A 26,747-nucleotide genomic window follows, 5' to 3' on the forward strand; every position below is an offset into this window, starting at 1 on the left:
CCACTGACTCCAGAGCCCGGGCTCTTTCCACTGAGCCACACTGCTTCTCATTTCTAAAAAAGAAAAAGTGCTATCATGGAACAAAGCACTGCATATGCACATATCACAGCACTTAGTGCTTGGCACATGGTAAGCGCTTAACAAATACTACTATTATTATTATTATTATGTACATATCCATAATTTACATCAACATCTGTCTTCCCCTCTAGATTGTAAACTCGTTACGGGCAGGGACTCTGTTTAATGTTATATTGTACTCTCCCAGGCGTTTAGTACAGTGCTCTGCACATGATAAGCGCTCAATAAATATCATTGATTGATTGGTACCGAATGGGGCTAGTACAGGATTTAAAACCAAAGTCATGGAATATATGGAAAGAGGACAGAGGTGCCTGGATAGTTAAACTATTTCATGTCTCAAAACTTTGCAATGTTTCTCGGAAACTAATAGGCACCATAAAATGTATATGTTTGTGTGAGTTTATGTATATATGTATGTATATATATAATATATACACACACATGCATATGTCTATATGCATTTGTGAGTGAATGTGTCTGTATATACATAAACTCACAGACATATATACATTTTATTGTGCCTATTCATTATGTATATATGTATGTGTATATATATAATATATACACACACATGCATATGTATATATGCATTTGTGAGTGAATGTGTATGTATATATACAAACTCACAGACATATATACATTTTATTGTGCTTATTCGTTATGTATATATGTATCTATATATATAATATACACACACACATGCATATGTATATATGCATTTGTGAGTGAATGTGTATGTATATACATAAACTCACAGACATATATACATTTTATTGTGCCTACTCGTTATGTATATATATCTATATATAATATACACACACATGCATATGTATATATGCATGTGAGTGAATGTGTATATACATAAACTCACAGACATATATACATTTTATTGTGCCTATTACTTTCCTAGAAACATTGCAAAGTTTTGAGACATGAAATAGTCTCACATATGCACATATACGCATAAATATGCTTTCACATACAAATGCATCTATATAAATACGCATTCACTCGCAAATGCACATGAATAGTCCCAACTTCTAAAAAAAAAAAAATAAGAATTCATAAATCCCAAAGTGGAGTATGGACTCTGGGAAAAAGCACTTGGCCATTTTCATTCCAAACAGGTTCTAAACGTGTGTACAGCTCTATTTCCGCTATTCCTAAAATCCGGAAGCAAATAATAGTATTTAGTAGATCCCTTCTGTGCCCAGAGCACTGTACCTGGAACCGGAATTCCCCAGAATCCCCATTTTCTTCAGCTGTTTTCAAAATCCCACTCCTTATCCTTCATTCCCATGGCCTAGCGGAAAGACCACAGGCCTCTGGGAGTCAGAGGGCCGGGGCGACCTTGGGCAAGTCACTTCATTACTCTGGGCCTCAGTTTCCTCTAGACTCTAAATCTGTTGTGGGGAGGGAATTGATGTCTATTGGTGTCTACTGGTGTCTGTTGATGGTTGCACTGTACTGTACTCCCAAGCGATCAGGTACAGTGCTCTGCACGAGGAAGCGCTCAATAAATACGACTGACTGATGGACATCTGCAACATGGGGTTCAACGTCTGTTCTCCCTCTGAAAGACTGTGAGCTCAACGTGGGACCTAATTATCTTGTATCAATCAATCAATCAATCAATCAATCAATCGTATTTATTGAGCACTTACTGTGTGCAGAGCACTGGACTAAGCGCTTGGGAAGTACAAGCTGGCAACATATAGAGACAGTCCCTACCCAACAGTGGGCTCACGGTCTAAAAGGGGGAGACAGAGAACAAAACCAAACATACTAACAAAATAAAATAAATAGAATAGATAGGTACAAGTAAAATAAATAAATAGAGTAATAAATATGTAGAAACATATATACATATATACAGGTGCTGTGGGGAACCTGTTCAACACCTGTTCTCCCTCTGAAAGACTGTGAGCTCAATGTGGGACCTAATTATCTTGTATCTGCTTCAGTGCTTAGTACAGTGCTTGGCACATAGTAAGTGCTTAATACGGCATTATTATTATTATTATTATTATTATTATTATTATTATGAATCCCTCTCTCATAGGAGTCTCCTCAAAGGGCTCGGATTTCTGACGTTTCCCTGGTGGGAAGGCTTCGATTCAGAGGCAGTTGATTACAATAATCAGAATAGGTTTGATTCCTCCCTGGGTGGCAGGAAGGGACCTGGGGAGTTTGAGGAGAACAATTTTTGTTGGCCAAAGTGAGCAAAAAAGGAAGGTGGGTAAGGCCAGCAACTCCGATTAGCAATCCGCTGATGTCCCCTTCCACTCTTAAATGGGCCAATATTTGCAATGGTTGCAGCTCACTAACCATCATTACTAACTATTCAAAACACCCTCTGCAAGTGGTCAAATCGATCAATGGAAGCCAAGTGGCCTACTGGATGGATTTCAAATCCCTACTCCACTGCTTTTCTGCTGTGTGGCCTTGGGCAAGGCACTTCCCCTCTCTGGACCTCAGTTACCTCATCTCTAAGATGGGGATTAAGACTATCAGCCCCATGTGGGACATGGACTGTGTCCAACCTGATTAGCTTGTATCTACCCCAGCAATTAGTACAGTGCCGGGCACAAAGTAAGCACTTAATAATAATAATGATGGCATTTATTAAGCGCTTACTATGTGCAAAGCACTGTTCTAAGCGCTGGGGAGGTTACAAGGTAATCAGGTTGTCCCACACAGGGCTCACAGTCTTCATCCCCATTTTCCAGATGGGGGAACTGAGGCACAGAGAAGTGAAGTGACTTACCCCAAGTCACACAGCTGATAATTGGCAGAGCCGGGATTTGAACCCATTTCCCCCTTTTAGACTGTGAGCCCACTGTTGGGTAGGGACTGTCTCTATATGTTGCCGATTTGTACTTCCCAAGCGCTTAGTACAGTGCTCTGCACATAGTAAGCACTCAATAAATACGATTGAAGAAGAAGAAGAAGATGACCTCTGACTCCAAAGCCCGGGCTCCTTCCACTGAGCCACGCTGCTTAACAAAATACCACCAGAATAATCAATAGTATTTACTGCATGCCTACTGTGTGCAGAGAACTGTACCAAGCACTTGGTCAGGATAAACTTTTTCTAAGGACAAATGTGGCCACATAATCCATTTACCACAAAGTCAGAATTCAAAAAGCAGGCACAATTTTAAGCAATTTAATATCCCCAAATAAGAAATATGGAAGTCACTGAAATAAAGCTATTAGACAACAGTTACGAATCACGAGAGATGAGACTGCTTCGTGCCTCTGTGTCATTATGACGCTTTTGGATGAGAATGGATGGGTAAATTATTCCTAACATTGATTAAGTGTTTACAAAGTGCAAAGGACGGAACTAAGAGCTGGAGTAATGAGGTGAAATCAATTTGGACACAGTCCCTATCCCATAAGGGAGACTAAATACATCTCCCTTTGTTCATTCCCCCCTCTCAGCCTCACAGAACTTATATACATATCTGTAATTTCTTTTTTATTAATGTCTGTCACCCGCCCTCTAGACTGTAAGCTTGTTGCGGGCAGGGGACGTGTCTGTATATTGTTGTACTGTACTCTCCCAAGCGCTTAGTACAGGGCTCTGCACACAGTTAAGTGCTCAATAATTACGACTGAATGAATGAATTAATCAGTGAACGTATAATCCAGTCCAGACAGACAAATTAAAGTTTAGCAGTTCAAAAATATCCACAGTAAAATACAAGATCTTGAATTGCTATTTGGAGAGGATCATCTTCGGGTGCCTCCCTACTTCAAGTAAACCCCTCTTTGATGAGAAATTGCCCCAGCTGCTCCAGATTCATTTATTCATTCATTCACTCAATCGTATTTATTGAGTGCTTACTGTGTGCAGAGCACTGTACTACATGCTTGGGAAGTACAAGGTGGCAACATCTAGAGACGGTCCCTACCCAACAGCGGGCTCACAGTCTAGAAGGGGGAGACAGAGAACAAAACAAAGCATATTAACAAAGTAAAATAAGTAGAATAAATATGTGCAAGTAAAATAGAGTAGTAAACGCGTACAAACATATATACAGGTGCTGTGGGGAGGGGAAGGAGGGGGAGAGGAAGGAGAGGGCTCAGAAGATGGAGAAGTGGAGGGACAGAGGAAAGGACGGAGGAACGGATGGAGAAATGGAGGGACAGAGGAACGGACAAAGAAATGGAGGGACAGGGGAACGGACGGAGAAATGGAGGGGCAGGGGAACGGACGGGGAAATGGAGGGACAGAGGAACGGACGGAGAAATGGAGGGACAGAGGAACGGACGGAGAAATGGAGGGACGGAGGAACGGACGAAGAAATGGAGGGACGGAGGAACGGACGGAGAAATGGAGGGATGGAGGAACGGACGGAGAAATGGAGGGACGGAGGAAGGGATGGAGAAATGGAGGGACAGAGGAATGGATGGAGAAATGGAGGGACAGAGGAACGGACGGAGAAATGGAGGGACAGAGGAACGGACGGAGAAATGGAGGGACAGAGGAACGGACGGAGAAATGGAGGGACGGAGGAACGGACGGAGAAATGGAGGGACGGAGGAACGGACGGAGAAATGGAGGGACGGAGGAACGGACGGAGAAATGGAGGGACGGAGGAACGGACGGAGAAATGGAGGGACAGAGGAACGGACGGAGAAATGGAGGGACAGAGGAATGGATGGACGGAGAAATGGAGGGACAGAGGAACGGACTGACGGAGAAATGGAGGGACAGAGGAACGGACGGAGAAATGGAGGGACGGAGGGACGGCCGGAGAAATGGAGGGACAGAGGAACGGACGGAGAAATGGAGGGACAGAGGAACGGACGGGGAAATGGAGGGACGGAGGAACGGACGGGGAAATGGAGGGACGGAGGAACGGACGGGGAAATGGAGGGCCAGAGGAACGGATGGAGAAATGGAGGGACGGAGGGACGGACGGAGAAATGGAGGGACAGAGGAACGGACGGGGAAATGGAGGGGCGGAGGAACGGACGGAGGAACGGACGGATGGAGAAATGGAGGGACAGAGGAACGGACGGAGAAATGGAGGGACAGAGGAACAGACGGAGAAATGGAGGGACAGAGGAACGAACGGAGGGAGAAATGGAGGGACAGAGGAACGGACAGACGGAGGGAGAAATGGAGGGACAGAGGAACGGACGGAGAAATGGAGGGACAGAGGAACGGACGGAGAAATGGAGGGACAGAGGAACGAACGGACGGACGGAGAAATGGAGGGACAGAGGAACGGACGGAGAAATGGAGGGACAGAGGAACGGACGGGGAAATGGAGGGACAGAGGAACGGACGGGGAAACGGAGGGACAGAGGAACGGACGGGGAAATGGAGGGACAGAGGAACGGACGGAGAAATGGAGGACCACAGGAACAGACGGAAAAATGGAGGGACAGAGGAGCGGACGGAGAAATGGAGGGATGGAGGAACGGACGGAGAAATGGAGGGACAGAGGAACGGATGGACGGAGAAATGGAGGGACAGAGGAACGGACGGAGAAATGGAGGGACAGATGTTGTCAGAGTAAGGGGCTTCTCTCCGCCTGGTGCATCTGTGGTGACGGGGGGGAGTGGGGGGAGTGGGGAGAGTGGAGCCTGCCCCTCTCAGCCCCACGATAAGGCAGGCTTCCCCTCCCACCACTAGACTGCAAGCTTCTTGTGGGCAGAGACCCCGTCTACCGTCTCTAGTGGACTTTACTCTCCTAAGCGCTTCGGACAGTGCTCGGCACACAGTAAGCACTCAATAAACCCCATGCCTGACCGACTGTGAGCCCGCTGTTGGGTAGGGACCGTCTCTATATGTTGCCAACTTGTCCTTCCCAAGCGCTTAGTTCAGTGCTCTGCACACCATAAGTGCTCAATAAATACGATTGAATGAATGACTGTTCCACGCTGCCATGCTTCTGCCGCAGGACAAATGAAACCTCTGAGTTTGGCCGACAGTCATCTAGACAACCTCAGAAGTGTCTCTGATGTTACACTTCCCGGGGTTGCTAAACAAGTGGATGCTGAATTCATCTTCATCATCATCATCAATCGTATTTATTGAGCACTTACTGTGTGCAGAGCACTGTACTAAGCGCTTGGGAAATACAGGTTGGCAACATATAGAGACAGTCCCTACCCAACAGTGGGCTCACAGTCTAAAAGACTGTGTCTAAAATCTAAAACCTAAAAAAATCTAAAAATCTAAAAAAACCTAAAAATCTAAATCTAAAGTCTAAAATCTTGGGCAAGTGGCTGAATTTCTCCGTGCCTCTGTTCCCTCATCTGTACAATGGGGATGAAGACTGTGAACCCCACGCGGGACGTGGACTGGGTCCACACAAATTAGCTTATATCTACCCCAGCAGTTTAGTAGAGTGCCTGGCACAGAGTAATAATAACGGCATTTGTGAAGCGCTTACTATGTGCCAAGCACTGTTCTAAGCACTGGGGGGGATACAAGGTGATCAGGTTGTCCCACATGGGGCTCACAGTCTTAATCCCCATTTGACAGATGAGGTAACTGAGGCACGGAGGAGTTAAGTGACTTGCCCAAAGTCACACAGCTGACAAGTGGCGGAGCCGGGATTTGAACCCACAACCTCTGACTCCAAAGCCCGGGCTCTTTCCGCTGAGCCACGCTGCTTCTCTAGCACTACCAAATAATATATTTTTTTTTGAAGTGGTCACTCCAGAATGGGGCTAAGTCTCTTCACGTCCAAAGGGGCTGTCACCCCTAAACAGTCAGTCATCATCATCGTCATCATCAATTGTATTTATTGAGCGCTTACTGTGTGCAGAGCACTGTACTAAGCGTTTGGGAAGTACAATCAATCAATCAATCGTATTTATTGAGCGCTTACTGTGTGCAGAGCACTGTACTAAGCGCTTGGGAAGTACAAGTTGGCAACATATAGAGATAGTCCCTACCCAACAGTGGGCTCACAGTCTATCATCTTACCTCCTTCCCTTCCCCACAGCACCTGTATATATGTATATATGTTTGTACATATTTATTACTCTATTTATTTATTTATTTATTTTACTTGTACATATCTATCCTATTTATTTTATTTTGTTAGTATGTTTGGTTTTATTCTCTGTCTCCCCCTTTTAGACTGTGAGCCCACTGCTGGGTAGGGACTGTCTCTATATGTTGCCAATTTGTACTTCCCAAGTGCTTAGTACAGTGCTCTGCACACAGTAAGCGCTCAATAAATACGATTGATTGATTGATCATGTTTGTTGAGTGCTTGTTGTGTGCAAAGCACTGGACTCCGTGCTTCGGAGAATACCACATAACAGAGTTGGTAGAAACATTTCCTGCCCACAGCGAGCTTAGTCATAGATCACATACTGCTCACAAATATGGATCTGGGTGCCCAGATGGAGTTCTGGCTATCCCTGCTCAAAAATAAAATTAAGAAAACAAACAAAAAAAACCCAATCACTAGCCTTTCCAAATGCCTTCTTCCCCCCTTTATCCTTCAGTTTCACCTCCCACACGCTAAACTGAAAGGAGGGGGGCACAGAACCTTCTTTATTCATCTATTCCGTTTACCAACTGCCGAGAATGATCATTTTTACAAACCACACGGCTAAAACGGACTGGTTTTTAAACTTTTCAGCGAGAGACCAAGAGCGGTGGAAAAGGAGGCATCGGGGGAGGAAGGCGAAGGCAGCTGCTTTTCTATGGTGGCAGCCGGTCCGTTTCATGACAGACTGTTTGTAACAGTCACTCTCAGGAGTTCGCAATCCTGGCTCGGAGCCCGGATGGAGGAAAGCCGGGGCCGAGACGGAAGACTGCGGCATCGGGAACCGAAAGCCCCGGCTGAAGCATGCCGGGCCGGGAGGCGAGTGGAAGGGTTAATAATAATAATAATAATAATAATAATAATAATAGCATTTATTAAGTGCTTACTATGTGCAAAGCACTGTTCTAAGTACTGGGGAGGTTACAAGGTGATCGCTCTCTGCCGCTAATCTCCTCACCGTACCTCGTTCTCGCCTGTCCCACCATCGACCCCCGGCCCACATCATCCCCCAGGCCTAGAATGCCCTCCCTCTGCCCATCCGCCAAGCTCGCTCTCTTCCTCCCTTCAAGGCCCTACTGAGAGCTCACCTCCTCCAGGAGGCCTTCCCAGACTGAGCCCCTTCCTTCCTCTCCCCCTCGTTCCCCTCTCCATCCCCCCCATCTTACCTCCTTCCCTTCCCCACAGCACCTGTATATATGTTTGTACATATTTAGTACTCTATTTATTCATTTATTTATTTTACTTGTACATATCTATTCTATTTATTTTATTTTGTTAGTATGTTTGGTTTTGTTCTCTGTCTCCCCCTTTTAGACTGTGAGCCCACTGTTGGGTAGGGACTGTATATGTTGCCAACTTGTACTTCCCAAGCGCTTAGTACAGTGCTCTGCACACAGTAAGCGCTCAATAAGTACGACTGATTGATTGATTGATCAGGTTGTCCCACGGGGGGCTTGCAGTCTTAATCCCCATTTTACGGATGAGGTCACTGAGGCCCAGAGAAGTGAACTGACTTGCCCAAAGTCACCCAGCTGACAATTGGCAGGGCCGGGATTTGAACCCATGACCTCTGACTCCAAAGCCCGGGCTCCTTCCACTGAGCCACGTTGCTTCTCATGGTAATGATAATAATGATAATGATGGTATTCGTTAGGCACTTACTATATGTCAAACACTGAGCTAGGCACTGGGGTAGATATATGCTGATCAGGATGGACGCAATCCCTTTCCCACAGAGCTTACCGTCTTGAGACCCACTTTACAGATGTGGTAACTGAGGCTCAGAGAAGTGAAGTGACTTGCCCAAGGTCACACAGCAGACAAATGGCAGAGCTGGGATTAGAACCCAGGTCCTCTTGACTCCAGAACCGTATTCCATCCACTAGGCCACGCGAGGGAGAGAGACCAGGGTTTGGCTGGTTCCGAACTGGGGCGCGGGGCTTAGTCCAGTGCTCTGCACACAGTAAGCGCTCAATAAATACGATTGAATGAATGAGCTAAGCAAACAGTTTACTTCTGTCTCCTGCATCTCCACCTTGGCCTGGTCCACTTTTCCCTACTCCCAGGACCCACTTCCCTGTTTCCGCCTCCTTCCAGTCACCTTCTGCCTCCACCTCCTCTCCAGTCACAATAATAATAATAATAATAACAATAATAATAATAATGGCATTTAAGTGCTTACTATCAGCACTTAGAACAGTCCACCTTCCGCCTCCTCTCCAGTCACAATAATAATAATAATAATAACAATAATAATAATAATAATGGCATTTGTTAAGTGCTTACTATCAGCACTTAGAACAGTCCACCTTCTGCCTCCTCTCCAGTCACAACAATAAGAATAATAATAATAATGGCATTTGTTAAGTGCTTACCATCAGCACTTAGAACAGTGCTTGACACATAGTAAGCACATAAATAATAATAATAATAATGGCATTTATTAAGCGCTTACTATGTGCAAAGCACTGTTCTAAGAGCTGGGGGAGGTCAGCAAGGTGATCAGGTTGTCCCACGGGGGGCTCACAGTCTTAATCCCCATTTTACAGATGAGGTCACTGAGGCACAGAGAAGTGAAGTGACTTGCCCGAAGTCACACAGCTGACAATTGGTGAACCCACGACCTCTGACTCCAAAGCCCGTGCTCTTTTCCACTAAGCCATACTGCTTCCCTATTATTACCACTATTATTATTATTATGTGCCAAGCACTGTTCTAAGCACTGGGGTGGATACCAGCTAATCGGGTTGGACACAGTCCCTGTCCCGTGTGGAGTTCACAGTTTTAAGCCCCATTTTACAGATCTGAGGCCCGGAAAAGTGAAGTGCCTTGCCCAAGGTCCCACAGCAGACGAGAGGCGAAGCTGGGATTAGTACTTCTGACCCCCAGGCCTGCGCTCTGTCCGCTGGGCTACCCTGCTTCATATCAGCGCTTAGAACAGTGCTTTGCACATAGTAAGCGCTTAAAAAATGCCATCATTATTATTATCCATCTCAGTCCCCAGAGCCCGAGACTCTTCTGCTCCTCCAGTCACAGCCGGGGTCTGGGAATCCTGCCACCCTTGCCGTCCTCCTGGTAAAACCCTGGAGAGGCGACACAGACCCATCCGGCCGCGGGGCATCGTCGGGATGTCAGAAGGACATCGAGACTTGCCTAATAATGATATTAATAATTATGGTATTTGTTAAGCGCTTAAAACCCCGGGGAGGTGACGCAGACCCATCCGGCCGCTACTGCCTGTCGGGGCCATCAGGCGGGGGCATCGTTAGGAAGTCCCTTCCTTCCTCTCCCCCTCGTCCCCCTCTCCCTCCCCCGCATCTTACCTCCTTCCCTTCCCCACAGCACCTGTATATATGTATATCTGTTTGTACATATTTATTACTCCATTTATTTATTTTTTTATTTTACTTGTACCTATCTATTCTATTTTATTTTGTTAGTGTGTTTGCTTTTGTTCTCTGTCTCCCCCTTCTAGACTGTGAGCCCACTGTTGGGTAGGGACCGTCTCTATACGTTGCCAGCTTGTACTTCCCAAGCGCTTAGTACAGTGCTCTGCACACAGTAAGCGCTCAATAAATACGATTGATTGATTGATTGATTGAAGTCAGAAATACATCCCCCAAGGTGATAATACCCTGACTGGGTTTCAGGAAACCTTCCTCGGGGGACCAGAAACTCCAACTCAAAGAAGAACGCGAGATAATAATAATAATAATGATATTAATAACTACGGTATTTGTTAAGCGCTTACTACGTGCCAAGCACTGGGGACAGATCATCAGATAAGGCAATCTTACCTTATTACAGATAAGGTAAGCAGGTTGCCCCCACGTGGGGCTCCCAGCCTTCATCCCCTATTTTCCAGAAGAGGTAACTGAGGCACAGAGAAGTGAAGTGACTTAGCCAAGGTCACACAGCAGACAAGTGGCGGAGCCAGGATTAGAACCCAAGGCCTCTCATTCCCAAACCCATGCTCTTGACACTAGGCCACGCTGCTTCCCTAGGGCGGTGCCGGATGATATTTATTCTGACGGCTCTGACACCTGTCTACCTGTTTTGTTTTGTTGTCTGTCTCCCCCTTCTAGACTGTGAGACCATTGTTGGTTCCTCTCCCCCTCCTCCCTCTCTCCATCCCCCCCCGCCTTACCTCCTTCCCTTCCCCACAGCACCTGTATATATGGATATATGCTTGTACATATTTATCACTCTATTTATTTTACTTGTACATATCTATTTATTTTATTTTGTTAGTATGTTTGGTTTTGTTCTTTGTCTCCCCCTTTTAGACTGTGAGCCCACTGTTGGGTAGGGACGATCTCTATATGTTGCCAACTTGTACTTCCCAAGCACTTAGTACAGTGCTCTGCACACAGTAAGCACTCAATAAATACGATTGATTGATTGATTGATGTATATGTTTGTACGTATTTATTACTCTATTTATTTACTTTACGTGTACATATTCTATTTATTTTATTTTGTTAATGCGTTTGGTTTTGTTCACTGTCTCCCCCTTCTAGACTGTGAGCCCACTGTTGGGTAGGGACCGTCTCTCTATGTTGCCAACTTGGACTTCCCAAGCGTTTAGTACAGTGCTCTGCACACAGTAAGCGCTCAATAAATACAACTGAATGAATGAATGCATGTGTTGCCGACTTGTACTTCCCAAGCGCTTAGTCCAGTGCTCTGCACACAGTAAGCGCTCAATAAATGCGATTGAATGAGTGATCGACTGACCGGTTTGCCCTTCATGCAGAAGCAGCATGGCTCAATGGAAAGAGCATGGGCTTTGGAGTCAGAGGTCATGGGTTCAAATCCCAGCTCTGCCACTTAGCTGTGTGACTTTGGGCAAGTCACTTAACTTCTCTATGCCTCAGTTACCTCATCTGTAAAATGGGGATTTAGACTGTGAGCCCCCCGTGGGACAACCTGATCACCCTGTAACCTCTCCAGCGCTTAGAACAGTGCTTTGCACATAGTAAGTGCTTAATAAATGCCATCATCATCACCATAAGCCCCTCCTGAGGGGTGACTCCACAGAGCCGCAGAGAGACTGTAGGCCGGGATCTGGGGGCCCCAGGCTGGAGAAAACCCATTTCCCGCACAGTTCAAATCTCAACACTCCTCTTTCAGTTGTGTGTTTGTGAGTTGTGCCCAGGCCGGGAGAAGGCGTCCCCGCACCCTCCTTCGAGCTTCACGCACCGAATTTTCACCTGACCGGGCTTTTAGACTGTGAGCCCACTGTTGGGTAGGGACTGTCTCTATATGTTGCCAACTTGTACTTCCCAAGTGCTTAGTACAGTGCTCTGCACACAGTAAGTGCTCAATATGATTGATTGATTGTTTCCAGAAGTTTTTTTGCCTCACAGGTACCCTGTGTCCCGTGGACGAGTTTCCTGCCCAGAGACCAGGCATCCACCGCTTTGGAAGAGGTGGTGACACCCCGGAATTCCTCCTGCCGCTCTCCCGCAGATATTTTTGTGGGCTTTATTCATTCATTCATTCAATCGTATTTATTGAGCGCTTACTGTGTGCAGAGCACTGTACTAAGCGCTTGGGAAGTACAAGGCGACAACATAGAGCTTCTCACTGAGCCATGTAACAATAATAACAATAATGGTATTTATTAATCGCTTCCTCTGGGCCAGGCACTGTACATTTATTATTATCAAGTGCCGTCAAGGCGTTTCTGATTCATAGCGACTCCATGGATATATTTTCTGTAGAAAGTCCTGGCCTCTGCCATCATCCTTCTAGACTGTGAGACCGCTGTTGGGTAGGGACCGTCTCTATATGTTGCCAAGTTGTTCTTCCCAAGCGCTTAGTACAGTGCTCTGCACACAGTAAGCGCTCAATAAATACGACTGAATGAATGAATGAATGAATCTAGCTTTACTTCTCTTTATTCTGATTACTTGACACCTGTCCACATGTTTCGTTTTGTTGTCTGTCTCCCCCTTCTAGGCTGTGAGCCCACTGTTGGGTAGGGACCGTCTCTATATGTTGCCGACTTGTACTTCCCAAGCGCTTAGTACAGTGCTCTGCATACAGTAAGCGCTCAATAAATAAGATTGAATGAATGAATGGAGAGACGGTCCCTACCCAACAACGGGCTCACAGTCTACCGCTTTCTTAAAGTCATTATGTTATGTTAAGTAACGGCATTTATTAAGCGCTTACGATGTGCAGAGCACTGTTCTAAGCGCTGGGGAGGTTACAAGGTGATCAGATTGTCCCACGTGGGGCACACAGTCTTCATCCCCGTTTGACAGATGAGGTAACTGAGGCCCAGAGAAGTGAAGTGACTTGCCCCAAGTCACCCAGCTGACAATTGGCGGAGCCGGGATTCGAACCCATGACCTCTGACTCCAAAGCCCGGGCTCTTTCCACTGAGCCACGCTGCTTCTCTCATTACATACGCACACTTTGTATACAACAGATTCACTGATTCTTGCATCAGATTTGGAGAAGACTTTCAGCACGAAGCAAAGCTGTATGCTAATGAAAACCATGCGCAGCCATTTGAAAGCTTTCCACCTTTACGACTTGTACGCTTTATGGATGTGACCAATTTGTACAGACGATCCGTGGATTTACAGGCAGTTTGGAAAGCTGATTATGATCAGCATTTATAGAGAAGCTTTTAGACGTTTGTTTTTTTCCCCATTAGCGGCATATGACACACTCACAGAGGTTAGGGATAGCACACACGCCGAAATTCACCGTACCTCTACATCTAAAACACTTCGAGGCTGGGCTTGGCACAGCATACTTAACAACTGCAGAATTAACTCTTCAACATACTGGAGGGCATCCTCGGTAGACAAAAGTGTCGGGTGGACTTGCATCTGAACCTACAAACCAAAAAAAGCAAAATTAAACTGGGCAATTTTCCCAGCGACGTAAATGCTGTGTAATGCAACTTAAAAAACACCCCCACACATGGATTTTTGTAGATAACAAGGAGGACGCCACTGGGAAAGGATTTCTTTGGATTTGAACTTTGAACAACTTCAGCAATATCATTAGAAACCGACAATAATAATGATAATATCAACAGCTATGGTATTTGTTAACTGCTTACTATGTGCCCCGTACTGTGCTAAGTGCTGGGGCGGAGACAAGCAAATTGGGTTGGAGAGTCCCTGCCCCACTTGGGGCTCACAGTCTCAATCCCCATTGTCCAGATGAGGGAACTGAGGCCCAGAGAAGAAGTGACTTGCCCAGGGTCACACAGCAGATAAGCGGAGTCAGAATTAGAACCCATGACCTTCTGAGTCCCAGGCCCATGCTCTATCCACTACGCCATGTTGCTTCTCCAGTACACCCACTGTCCTTCCATAGTGAAAGAAACTGAACAATGCGACCAAACAATTTTATATTTAGACAGCTACCTTCACTATCAAAACTAAATACCGCGTTTTAATATTCATTTAACACTTTGCACATAGTAAGTGCTTAACAAATGCCGCCATCATCATCATCACTGAATTCTGAACATCAGAAACAGTGCATGATGTTTAGGAGTTTAAAGATACAGGTATTTCAGATAAAACAAAGTTTAATTTCTTTAGTTTATGAGATCATAGCTGCAGTGATTTTGCTCCCACATGGGTCCCCCAGGCTTTTCAATCAGTACGTATACCCATTTTAAATTGTGAAACGATAACTATTTTGTGAGCAATCCCCTGGAAGTGAAACGATAACTATTTTGTGAGCAACCCCTGGAACTTCAGGCAGTTTCATTGCGTATCTCCGTCAATCGGGCCCAGAGAAAAGCATTATTTTCAGGAGAAACTATTTGTATGGGACTTCCAAGTGACAAAAGGTTAAAGAACTCAGAGATGATACGTAGCTTATAGCACGTAAGCTGCAGGGTGATTTTGCAGCCTTGAAGGGTAATATAAAACCGAGTTCAGGGAAGATCATTATAGAGAGGCTTATGAACAGCTGTTCTTCCTCTCCAGAGAGAATAAAACAAGAGAAAAGGCTTTAAAAGTGCAGTATTAGGAGTTTAGCTTGGTTATAAGGACAAGCTTTTTGAAGTGCAGGGTTTTGAATCATGGCACGGGAAAAAGGAGGAGGCTACAGAACTTACTTGCTTGGAATTCAGCTGGGCTGGCCTGGCCTATGGGTCTTACAGTCCCATACCTGTATACATGTATATATGTTTTTACATATTTATTACTCCATTTATTTATTCATTTTACTTGTACATATCTATTCATTTTATTTTGTTAATATGTTTGGTTTTGTTCTCTGTCTCCCCCTTCGAGACTGTGAGCCTGCTGTTGGGTAGGGACCGTCTCTATGTGCTGCCAACTTGTGCTTCCCAAGCGCTTAGTACAGTGCTCTGCACACAGTAAGCGCTCAATAAATACAATTGATTGATTGATTGATTGATTACAGCCTTGACAGAGTTCTGCACAAGGAACTCCTCATCTTTCCATCCAAATCCTGTCCTCCCCTTGACTTTCCCGTCCCTATAGACGAGAAGCAGCGTGGCTTAGTGGAAAGAGCCCAGGCTTGGGAGTCAGAGGTCGTGGGTTCTAGTCTCGTCTCTGCCACTTGTCAGCTGTGTGACTTTGGGCAAGTCACTTCGCTTCTCTGGGCCTCAGTTACCTCATCTGGATAAAGGGGATTAAGACTGTGATCCCCACGTAGGACAAACTGCTTACCTTGTATCTACCTCTGCGCTTAGAACAGTGCTTGTCACATAGTAAGCGCTTAACAAATGCCATAATTATTATTATTATAGACAGCACCACCGTCCTGTGTCTCACAAGCCCATAACCACAAGCCCCTCCTTCCCCTCCCCATCCCCCCTACCCTACCTCCTTCCCCTCCCCACAGCACCTGTATATATGTCTGTACAGATTTATTACTCTATTTTACTTGTACATATTTACTATTCTATTTATTTTATTTTGTTAATATGTGTTGTTTTGTTGTGTCTCCCCCTAATACACTGTGAGCCCGCTATTGGGTAGGGACCGTCTCTATATGTTACCAACTTGTACTTCCCAAGTGCTTAGTACAGTGCTCTGCATACAGTAAGCGCTCAATAAATACGATTGAATGGATGAATGAATGAATAACCTTGGCGTCATCCTCATCATCAATCATCAATCATATTTATTGAGCGCTTACTATGTGCACAGCACTGTACTAAGCGCTTAGTCCTCGATTCATCTCTGTCATTCAACCCACATGTTCAATACATCACTAAATCCTGTCGGTTCAACCTTCACAACATCGCTAAAATCCACCCTTTCTTCTCCATCCACACAGCTACCACATTAATCCAAGCACTTCTCCTATCCTGCCTTGATTACTGTATCAGACTTCTAGACTGTGAGCCCGTTGTTGGGTAGGGACGGTCTCTCTATGTTGCCAACTTGTCCTTCCCAAGCGCTTAGTACAGTGCTCTGCACACAGTAAGAGCTCAATAAATACGACTGAATGAATGAATGAATGAATGAGTGAATCAGCCCCCTTGTTAACTCAGCCTACCTCCCGTTTCTCTCCACTCCAGTCCAAACTTTGCTGCCTGGATGAGTTTCCTCCAGAAACATTCAGGCCTTGTTTCTCCGCTCCTCAACAACCTCCAGTGGTTACCCATTCATCTCCGCATCAAACAGAGACTCCTTACCATAGGTTTTAAAGCATTCTATCACCTTGGCCCTTCACCTTATCTCCCTGATTTCTTACTACAACCCAATCCACACACTTCGCTCCTCTAATGCTAACCTGCTCACTGTACCTCAATCTCGTCTGTCTCACCAATGACTCCTCACCCACAACCTGCCTTTGGGACTGGAAAGCCCTCCCTCCTAAAATCCGACAATTACTATCTCCCTCTTCAAAGCCTTATTGAAGGCCCATCTCCTCCAAGACGCCTCCCCTGACTAAGCCCTCCTTTTCCCTTCTCCCACTCCCTCCTGCGTCGCCCTTGCATTTGGTTTTGCTCCCTTTCTTCACCCCTCCCTCACCTCAGCCCCACAGCACTTACGTCCTTATCCATAAATTTATTTTGCGTCGCCCTTGCATTTGGTTTTGCTCCCTTTCTTCACCCCTCCCTCACCTCAGCCCCACAGCACTTACGTCCTTATCCATAAATTTATTTATATTGTCAGCCTCTCCCTCTAGACTGTAAGCTCATTGTGGATACGGAGCGTGTCGACCGTCTCCGTTATACTGTACTCTCCCGATTGCTTAGAAGAGTGCTCTGCTCACGGTAAGTGCTCACTAAGTACAATTGACTGATTCGTCTCTCACGGGCTCTGGGATCGGGCCAACGGAGAGCAGAACCGGTTGGATTTCGATGGTCTTCTTGAGCCCGGCCCTAAGTGCGGGTAGGCTGCAAAGGATGATCTGCCAGGCTGGGAAGGGCCCAGATTTCTGGCTCGTGCAATTCTCCACTTCCCAAGCAGGTCATTGTTGGCCTGGGCTAGACTGAGATCAACTCAGCTTAAGGTCGGTTGGATTTGGGGAGACTTGGGCAGACCCTAGGCCCCCAACGCTCTTTTCCATTTCGCGGTGAATATGACGGGGGAAAGGACACACTTCCGCAACTGTTGTCAGTGCTGTTGGTCCCCTTTTAGACTGTGAGCCCACTGCTGGGTAGGGACTGTCTCTATATGTTGCCAACTTGTACTTCCCAAGCGCTTAGTACAGTGCTCTGCGCACAGTAAGCGCTCAATAAATACGATTGATTGATTGATTGATTGACTCTCATTCGCAGCAGCCCCAGGAGCAACTGAATATATGTCACACTGCCCTCAGCACTTAGTGCAGTGCAGACCACTATCTGAGGGCACTTCAGGACTGACGGCCTCCAAGACGGGATGCTAAAGCTAATTCTGGCCTAAGAACGGGCTCGGGAAGGGTCGTCTCTGCCAAGCCCCTGATTTCCAGTCACTGCAAGGTTCTAGCCTTGAGGTCTATAAAATCAGGATAGATTCTCATTCCTGTGCTTTCTGGCAATAGTATAGTCCTCCCTGAAGGCATAAGGATGGATTAAGTGACCTCTCAAGATCCATTCCTTATGTCTCCATTACTTAAGAGCCTTCCCACAACCCTTTAAAGTGGTCACTGCACATCACAAAGAATGGGGAGAAACTCTAAGGGCCCAGAGACTAGTGACAAAAACCATTAAGAGGCTGGAACATAAATTGAAGAAACTTGCGTGATGACTGACTTCAAACAATCAAATAACCCCAATCAGCCGGCTGGTCTCCATGTCCACTGAGGACGTGGGATTCATTCAAAACAGGAGATGTTTGCTTTGGACAAAGGGAGGACCTTTTGGACTTTCGGGGTGAAGGAGTGCTGGAGCAAGCTATTGTGATGGTTTGGCTGATATTCCTGGGGGAAGCACCGACTTCAATCTATCTGAAGTCTCTGCCAGTCAGGACTTCTCAACCTGAACGACATTTTACAACCTCGAGGTTGTAACCTTTCCTGCCCCTTATGGTGGTTATAACTGGCTAGAGTAGCCCATGATGAACCTGTTCAATCACCACCAACCTTTGACTTGATTTCTAGTTCCCGAAATGAATATAACAGATATATTCGCTGCCTACAATGTGATTGCAGTCTAGAGGAGGAGACAGACTTTTAATAATAATAATAATAACTGTGGTATCGCTAAGCGCTTACTGTGTGCCAAGCACTGTACTAAGCGCTGGGGTGGGTACAAGTACATCAGGTTGGACACAGTCCCTGTCCCATGTGGGGCTCATAGTCTCAATCCCCATTTTACACATGAGGGAACTGAGACCCAGGGAAGTCAAGTGACTAGTCCAAGGTCACACAGAGGACAATTGGCAGAGCTGGGATAAAAAGCTGCCTTCTGGCAGGAGTGGCTGAATTCTCAGAAGTTCTGCCAACCACATTGATGCAAGCACTTATATCCCACTCTAATTATTGTATCAGCCTCCTTGCTGACCTCCCTCCCTCCTGTCTCTCCCCACTCCACACTCCATTCTGCTGCCCCATTCTCCTTCAAAAATGTACAGATCATGATTCCCCACTCCTCAAGAAACTCCAGTCATTGCCCATCCACCTCCACATCCAACAAAAACTCCTCACTATTGGCTTTAGGACACCAAATAACCTTGCCCGCTCTTACCTCACCTCACAGCTCTCTTACTAAAACCCAATCTGTATGCTTCATTCCTCTACTGCTACCCTTCTCACTGTACTTTGATCTCGTCGATCTCGCCGTTGACCACTCATCCACATCCACATCCTACCTCTGGTATGGAACGCCCTCCCTCCTCATATCAGACAATCGCTCTCCCCAACTTCAAAACCTTATTGAAGACACATCTCCTCCAAGAAGTCTCCCTGACAAAGTCCTCTCCTCTCCTCCCATTCCCTTTTGCGCCGCTCTCTTGCTCCTTCATTTACCCTCCCTCCCATCCCCACTGTACATGTATATATCTGTAATTTATTTATATTAACGCCTGTCTCCCCCTCTAGACTGTGAGCTCGTTGTGAACAGGAACGTATCTGTTATATTGTACTCTCCCAAGTGTTTAGTACAGTGCTTTGCACACAGAAAGCATTCAATAAATATGACAATGAAAAAATGAACCCGGCCTAGAATTCTACCCTTAGATACCGGCCCTCTGAGGACTGGAAAACGGAACCCCTGAAGACCCCCATCAATCAATCAATTACTGGTATTTAGCGAGCGCTTACCATGTGCAGAGCATTCATTCAGTCATTCGTATTTATTGAGTGCTTACTGTGTGCAGAGCACTGTACTGAGGACTTGGGAAGTACAATTCGGCAACATATAGAGAGTCCCTACCCACCAACGGGTTCACAGTCTAGAAAGGGTGAGACAGACAACAATACATGTAGACGGGTGTCAAAACTGTCAGAATAAATAGAATCACAGCTATATGCACATCATTCAAAAATAGGGTAGTAAATAATAATAATAATGATGGCATTTATTAAGCGCTTACTATGTGCAAAGCACTGTTCTAAGCGCTGAATATGTACAAGTAAAATAGAGTAATAAATCTGTACAAATTTTTACTTGTATAAAAATAGTATATTATTAGAGTAATAATATTACTCTATTTTACTTATATTACTTTATATTAGAGTAATAAATCTGTACAAATATATAAAAGTGCTGAGGGGAGGGGAAGGAGGGAGGATGTGGGGGATGGGGAGGAGGAGGGGAAAAAGGGGCTCAGCCTGGGAAGGCCTCCTGGAGGACATGAGCTCTCAGTAGGCACAATTGCCATTATTATTATTAATAACCAATAACACAACACCAGTAGAGTAAGCAGAGACGATTCAGAGTAGTAATATTTATTGATGCCTCCTTCCTTGGGGTCTAGACACTTAACTGAACCATGGGCAAAGTAGACTGTGAGCCCGCTGTTGAGTAGGGACCGTCTCTATATGTTGCCAACTTGTACTTCCCAAGCGCTTAGTACAGTGCTCTGCACACAGTAAGCGCTCAATAAATACGACTGAATGAATGAAGTAGGGCTTTGAAGAGAGGAAGAGAGCTAGTTTGGCTAGTTTAGAACACTGTACTAAGCGCCTGGGAGACTATGAGGTAACAGAGTTGGCAGACAAGTTCGCTGCCCACAGTGAGCTTTCGGCCTAGAGGATCTCTTTTTGAAGCTACATTTTCCAGACGGCTGATGGTGGCAGGGATCGGCCCCTGGAATCTCGGGGCGTCCCGGCTGGAAGCGTGACTGCCATGTGGGGGTTAGCTTCTGAAACGTGGAGAGTTAAGGACGCCGGAAAATTCTGGCTGTTGAAGGCCCGGCCCGGTGCCAGTCTCCTGATAATAATAATGATGGTATTTGTTAAGCGCTTACTATGTGCAAAGCACTGCTCCAAGCGCTGGGGAGGTTACAAGGCAATCAGGTTGTCCCACGGGGGGCTCACAGTCTTAATACCCATTTTACAGATGAGGTGATAGGCACAGAGAATAATAATAATAATGATGGTATTTGTTAAGCGGTTACTATGTGCAAAGCACTGTTCTAAGCGCTGGGGAGGTTACAAGGCGATCAGGTTGTCCCACGGGGGGCTCACAGTCTTCATCCCCACTTTACAGATGAGGTGACTGAGGCACAGAGAATAATAATAATAATAATGATGGTATTTGGTAAGCGCTTACTATGTGCAAAGCACTGTTCTAAGCGCTGGGGAGGTTACAAAGCAATCAGGTTGTCCCACAGGGGACTCACAGTCTTAATCCCCAGTTTACAGATGAGGTAACTGAAGCACAGAGATTAATAATAATAATAATAATGATGGCATTTGTTAAGCACTTGCTTACTTGTACTTCCTCTCCCCCTCGACCCCCTCTCCAACCCCCCCATCTTACCTCCTTCCCTTCCCCACAGCACCTCCTGATCTGTCCCGCCGTCGACCCCCGGCCCCCGTCCTCCCCCTGGCCCGGAATGCCCTCCCTCCCGACATCCGCCAAGCTCGCTCTCTTCCTCCCTTCAAGGCCCTACTGAGAGCTCACCTCCTCCAGGAGGCCTTCCCACACTGAGCCCCCTCCTTCCTCTCCCCCTCCTCCTCATCCTTGTACTTCCCAAGTGCTTAGTACAGTGCTCTGCACACAGCAGGTGCTCAATAAATATGACTGAATGAATGAATGAGTCCTTATCGGGTTCAGAGCAACATACTAAGCACTTGAGAAAGCAGAATACAACAGAGCTCTTCTAAGGAATAGTTCTATGTAGACTTCTGAAGGAAACTAAGTGCTTTTGGTTTCTTTTCAAGGAGCCTTCCCCTCCCCACAGCACCTGTGTACATGTATATATGTTTGTACATATTTACTGCTCCATTATTTATTTTATTTGTACATATTTCTTCTATTTGTTTTATTCTGTTAATATGTTTTGTTTTCTGTCTCCCCCGTCTGGACTGTGAGCCCACTGTTGGGTAGGGACCGTCTCTATATGTTGCCAACTTGCACTTCCCAAGCGCTTAGTACAGTGCTCTGCACACAGTAAGCGCTCAATAAATACGAATGAATGAATGAATCAATCCCCCCGCCGCCTTACCTCCTTCCCCTCCCCACAGCACCTGTATATATGTATATATGTTTGTACATATTTATTACTCTTTATTTATTTTATTTGTACATATTTATTTTATTTTGTTAATATGTTTTGTTTTGTTCTCTGTCTCCCCCTTCTAGACTGTGAGCCCATTGTTGGGTAGGGACCGTCTCTATATGTTGCCAACTTGTACTTCCCAAGCGCTTAGTACAGTGCTCTGCACACAGTAAGCGCTCAATATGAATGAATGAATGAATCAATCCCCCCATGCCTTACCTCCTTCCCCTCCCCACAGCACCTGTATATATATATGTTTGTACATATTTATTACTCTTTATTTTATTTGTACATATTTATTCTATCTATTTTATTTTGTTAATACACTTTGTTTTGTTCTCTGTCTCCCCTTCTAGACTGTGAGCCCACTGTTGGGTAGGGACCGTCTCTCTATGTTGCCAAGTTGGACTTCCCAAGCGCTTAGTACAGTGCTCTGCACACAGTAAGCGCTCAATAAATACGAATGAATGAATGAACAAATGAATAGAGCCGGAGTGGAGATGCTTTCCTCCTCCTGCCCATCATTCACAGTCGCAGTAGGATGCTGCACCGGATGGCTGCTTGGAGTAAGCTTGTTGCGGGCAGGGAATATGTCTTTTTGTTGTTAGAGCGTACTCTCCCAAGAGCTCAGTACAGTGCTCTGCACACAGTTAGCGCTCAATAAATACGACTGAATGATTGAATGAAGTAAGCGCTCAATAAATATGATTGAAGGAATGAGGTCTTAAAAGCCGGAGTGGCTGTCACAAAGCCCTTGTTATCTGTTTCCCCCTTTTAGACTGTAAGCCCGTTGTTGGGTAGGGACTGTCTCTATGTGCTGCCAATTTGTACTTCCCAAGCGCTTAGTACAGTACAGTACAGACAAGCAGCGTGGCTCAGTGGAAAGAGCCCGGCCTTTGGAGTCAGAGGTTGTGAGTTCGAATCCCAGCTCCTCCACGCTTCTGCTGTGTGACCCTGGGCAAGTCACTTAACTTCTCTGGGCCTCAGTTCCCTCATCTGTAAAATGGGGATTAAGAATGTGAGCCCCCCGTGGGACAAGCTGATCACCTTGCATCCCCCCCAGCGCTTAGAATAGTGCTTTGCACATAGTAAGCGCTTCACAAATGCCATCATCATCATTATTATTATTACAGTGCTCTGCACATAGTAAGCGCTTAATAAATACGACTGAATGAATCAATCAGACGCATATTACGCAGTCCCAAGCGGAGACTTTCTGGTGGTCTGAACTACCTGTATTTCAAAAGTTAACCCGTGGGCATTCAGCCTTCCCCACTTTGCAGGTCACAGTCAGGCAGCATTTCAGACCTTCTACGCCTACAAAACACAACAAATCCCGGCTCCGCCAACTGTCAGCTGTGTGACTTTGGGCAAGTCACTTCACTTCTCTGGGCCTCAGTTCCCTCATCTGTAAAATGGGGATTAAGACTGTGAGCCCCCCGTGGGACAACCTGATCACCTTGCATCCCCCCCCAGCGCTTAGAATAGTGCTTTGCACATAGTAAGCGCTTCACAAATGCCACCGTCATCATTATTATTATTACAGTGCTCTGCACATAGTAAGCGCTTAATAAATACGATTGAATGAATGAATCAGACGCATATTACGCAGTTCCAAACGGAGACTTTCTGGTGGTCTGAACTACCTGTATTTCAAAAGTTAACCCGTGGGCATTCAGCCTTCCCCACTTTGCAGGTCACAGTCAGGCAGCATTTCAGACCTTCTACGCCTACAAAACACAACAAATCCCGGCTCCGCCAACTGTCAGCTGTGTGACTTTGGGCAAGTCACTTCACTTCTCTGGGCCTCAGTTCCCTCATCTGTAAAATGGGGATTAAGACTGTGAGCCCCCCGTGGGACAACCTGATCACCTTGCATCCCCCCCAGCGCTTAGAATAGTGCTTTGCACATAGTAAGCGCTTCACAAATGCCACCGTCATCATTATTATTATTACAGTGCTCTGCACATAGTAAGCGCTTAATAAATACGATTGAATGAATGAATCAGATGCATATTACGCAGTTCCAAACGGAGACTTTCTGGTGGTCTCAACTACCTGTATTTCAAAAGTTAACCCGTGGGCGTTCAACCTTCCCCACTTTGCATGTCATAGTCTGGCAGCATTTCAGACCTTCTACGCCTGCAAAACACAACAAATCCCGGCTCCGCCAATTGTCAGCTGTGTGACTTTGGGCAAGTCGCTTCACTTCTGAGCCCACTGTTGGGTTGGGACTGTCTCCATATGTTGCCAACTTGTACTTCCCAAGCGCTTAGTAGAGTGCTCTGCACACAGTAAGCGCTCAATAAATACGATTGATTGATTCTCTGGGCCTCAGTTCCCTCATCTGTCAAATGAGGATTAAGACCGTGAGCCCCCCGTGGGACAACCTGATCACCTTGTAACCTCCCATTGCTTAGAACAGTGCTTTGCACATAGTACGCGCTTAATAAATGCCATCATCATTATTATTATTATTACAACTTTAATCTCAACTGGTTTGACTTGAACGGAAGAGGTTAGAAAGTGTCCTCCAAGATTTTTAATAAGAGAATAAAGCCACCTGTCCTAGGAGGGGCAGTCATTTAAGCAGTCAAATCACCTTGCCCCCTCCCATCATCATCATCATCATCAATCGTATTTATTGAGCGCTTACTGTGTGCAGAGCACTGTACTAAGCGCTTGGGAAGTACAAGTTGGTAACATAGCTTGTTACCTCCCACCTAACTTGGCAGCGCTCCTACTAAAACCCAGACCGTCCGCTGCGCTCTTTTAACGCCAACCTCCTCGCCGTACTTCGATCTCATCTACCATCTGGAGTTCTAAGCACTGGGGTGGGTACCAACTAAGGTTAGACACCGTCCCTGTTGGACATGAGGCTCACAGTCTTCATCCCCATTTTCCAGATGAGGTCCCTGAGGCCCAGAGAAGTGAATCAATCAATCAATCAATCAATCAATCGTATTTATTGAGCACTTACTGTGTGCAGAGCACTGTACGAAGCGCTTGGGAAGTCCAAGTTGGCAACATATAGAGACGGTCCCTACCCAACAGTGGGCTCACAGTCTAAAAAGGGGGAGACAGAGAACAAAACCAAACATACTAACAAAATAAAATAAATAGAATAGATATGTACAAGTAAAATAAATAGAGTAATAAATGCGTACAAACATATATCCATATATACAGGTGCTGTGGGGAAGGGAAGGAGGTAAGATGGGGGGATGGAGAGGGGGACGAGGGGGAGAGGTGAAGGGGGAGAAGTGAAGTGACCTGCTCAAGGTCACACAGGTAGTGGAGCCGGGATTAGAATCCAGGTCCTTCTGCCTAAGAAACCCATGCTGTAGCCACTAAGCCACGCTGCCCAGGCATGGCAGATGGTATGTTCCTGGCCACACTGGAGAGTGCTTAGTACAGTGCTCTGTGCACAGTAAGCGCTCAATAAATCAATCGTATTTATTGAGCACTTACTGTGTGCAGAGCACTGTACTAAGCACTTGGGAAGTACAAGTTGGCAACATACAGAAACGGTCCCTACCCAACAGAGGGCTCACAGTCTAGAAATAAATAAACAGAAATAAATACGACAATGAATGAATGAGCCACGCTGCTTCTCAGGGTTGCCAACTTGTATTTCCCAAGCGCTTACTACAGTGCTCTGCGCACGGTAAGCGCTCAATAAAGACGATTGAACGAATGAATGAATTACTATATTTATTTCTTTATTTTACTCGTACTATTTATTCTATTTATTTTATTTTGTTAATATGTGTTGTTTTGTTGTCTGTCTCCCCCCTCTAGACTGTGAGCCTGCTGTTGGTTAGGGACCATCGCTCTATGCTGCCAACTTGGACTTCCCAAGCGCTTAGTACAGTGCTCTGCACACAGTAAGCGCTCAATAAATACGATTGAATGAATGAATGAGCCACGCTACTTCTCAATGTTGCCAACTTGGACTTCCCAAGCGCTTAGTACAGTGCTCTGCGCACGGTAAGCTCTCAATAAATACGATTGAAGGAATGAATGAATTTCACGCCAACCTCTCGCCCACATCCCGCTTCTGGCCGACGATTACTCTCCCCACCTTTAGAGCCTTATTGAAGGAACATCTCCTCCACATGACTTCTCTACTAGGTTCTGATTTCCTCTTTTCCCACTCCCTCCTGCATCACCGAGATTTGCTCCTTTTATTCACCCTTCCTTCAGCCCCACAACATATGTACATATCCGTAATCTATTTATTTATATTAGTGTCTATAACCCCCTCTAGCCTGTAAGCTCATTTTGGGCAGGGAACACGTCTACTGAGCCCCCTCCTTCCTCCCCCACCACTCCCCATTTATTTATTATTAATCGTATTTATTGAGCGCTTACTATGTGCAGAGCACTGTACTAAGCGCTTGGGAAGTACAAATTGGCAACATATAGAGACAGTCCCTACCCAACAGTGGTCCCCATCCCATCCGCCTTACCTCCTTCCCCTCCCCACAGCACCTGGCTATATGCATACATGTTTGTACGT

At 45.8% G+C, this 26,747-nt stretch overlaps 1 protein-coding gene across 2 annotated transcripts in view; it reads right to left on the reverse strand.

Moving 5' to 3' along the window:
• The window catches only part of SOS1 (SOS Ras/Rac guanine nucleotide exchange factor 1), a 281,791-nt gene that overhangs the window by 113,149 nt on the left and 141,895 nt on the right, over positions 1-26,747 (reverse strand). For both annotated transcript variants that reach the window (XM_038740531.1, XM_038740444.1), the window contains exon 2: positions 13,841-13,966. In XM_038740531.1, coding sequence (XP_038596459.1) covers positions 13,841-13,966 — 126 coding nt within the window. The remainder of the gene's footprint in view (positions 1-13,840; positions 13,967-26,747) is intronic.

Source organism: Tachyglossus aculeatus, chromosome 1 (assembly GCF_015852505.1).
Source record: "Tachyglossus aculeatus isolate mTacAcu1 chromosome 1, mTacAcu1.pri, whole genome shotgun sequence".
Classification (NCBI taxonomy): Eukaryota; Metazoa; Chordata; class Mammalia; order Monotremata; family Tachyglossidae; genus Tachyglossus; species Tachyglossus aculeatus.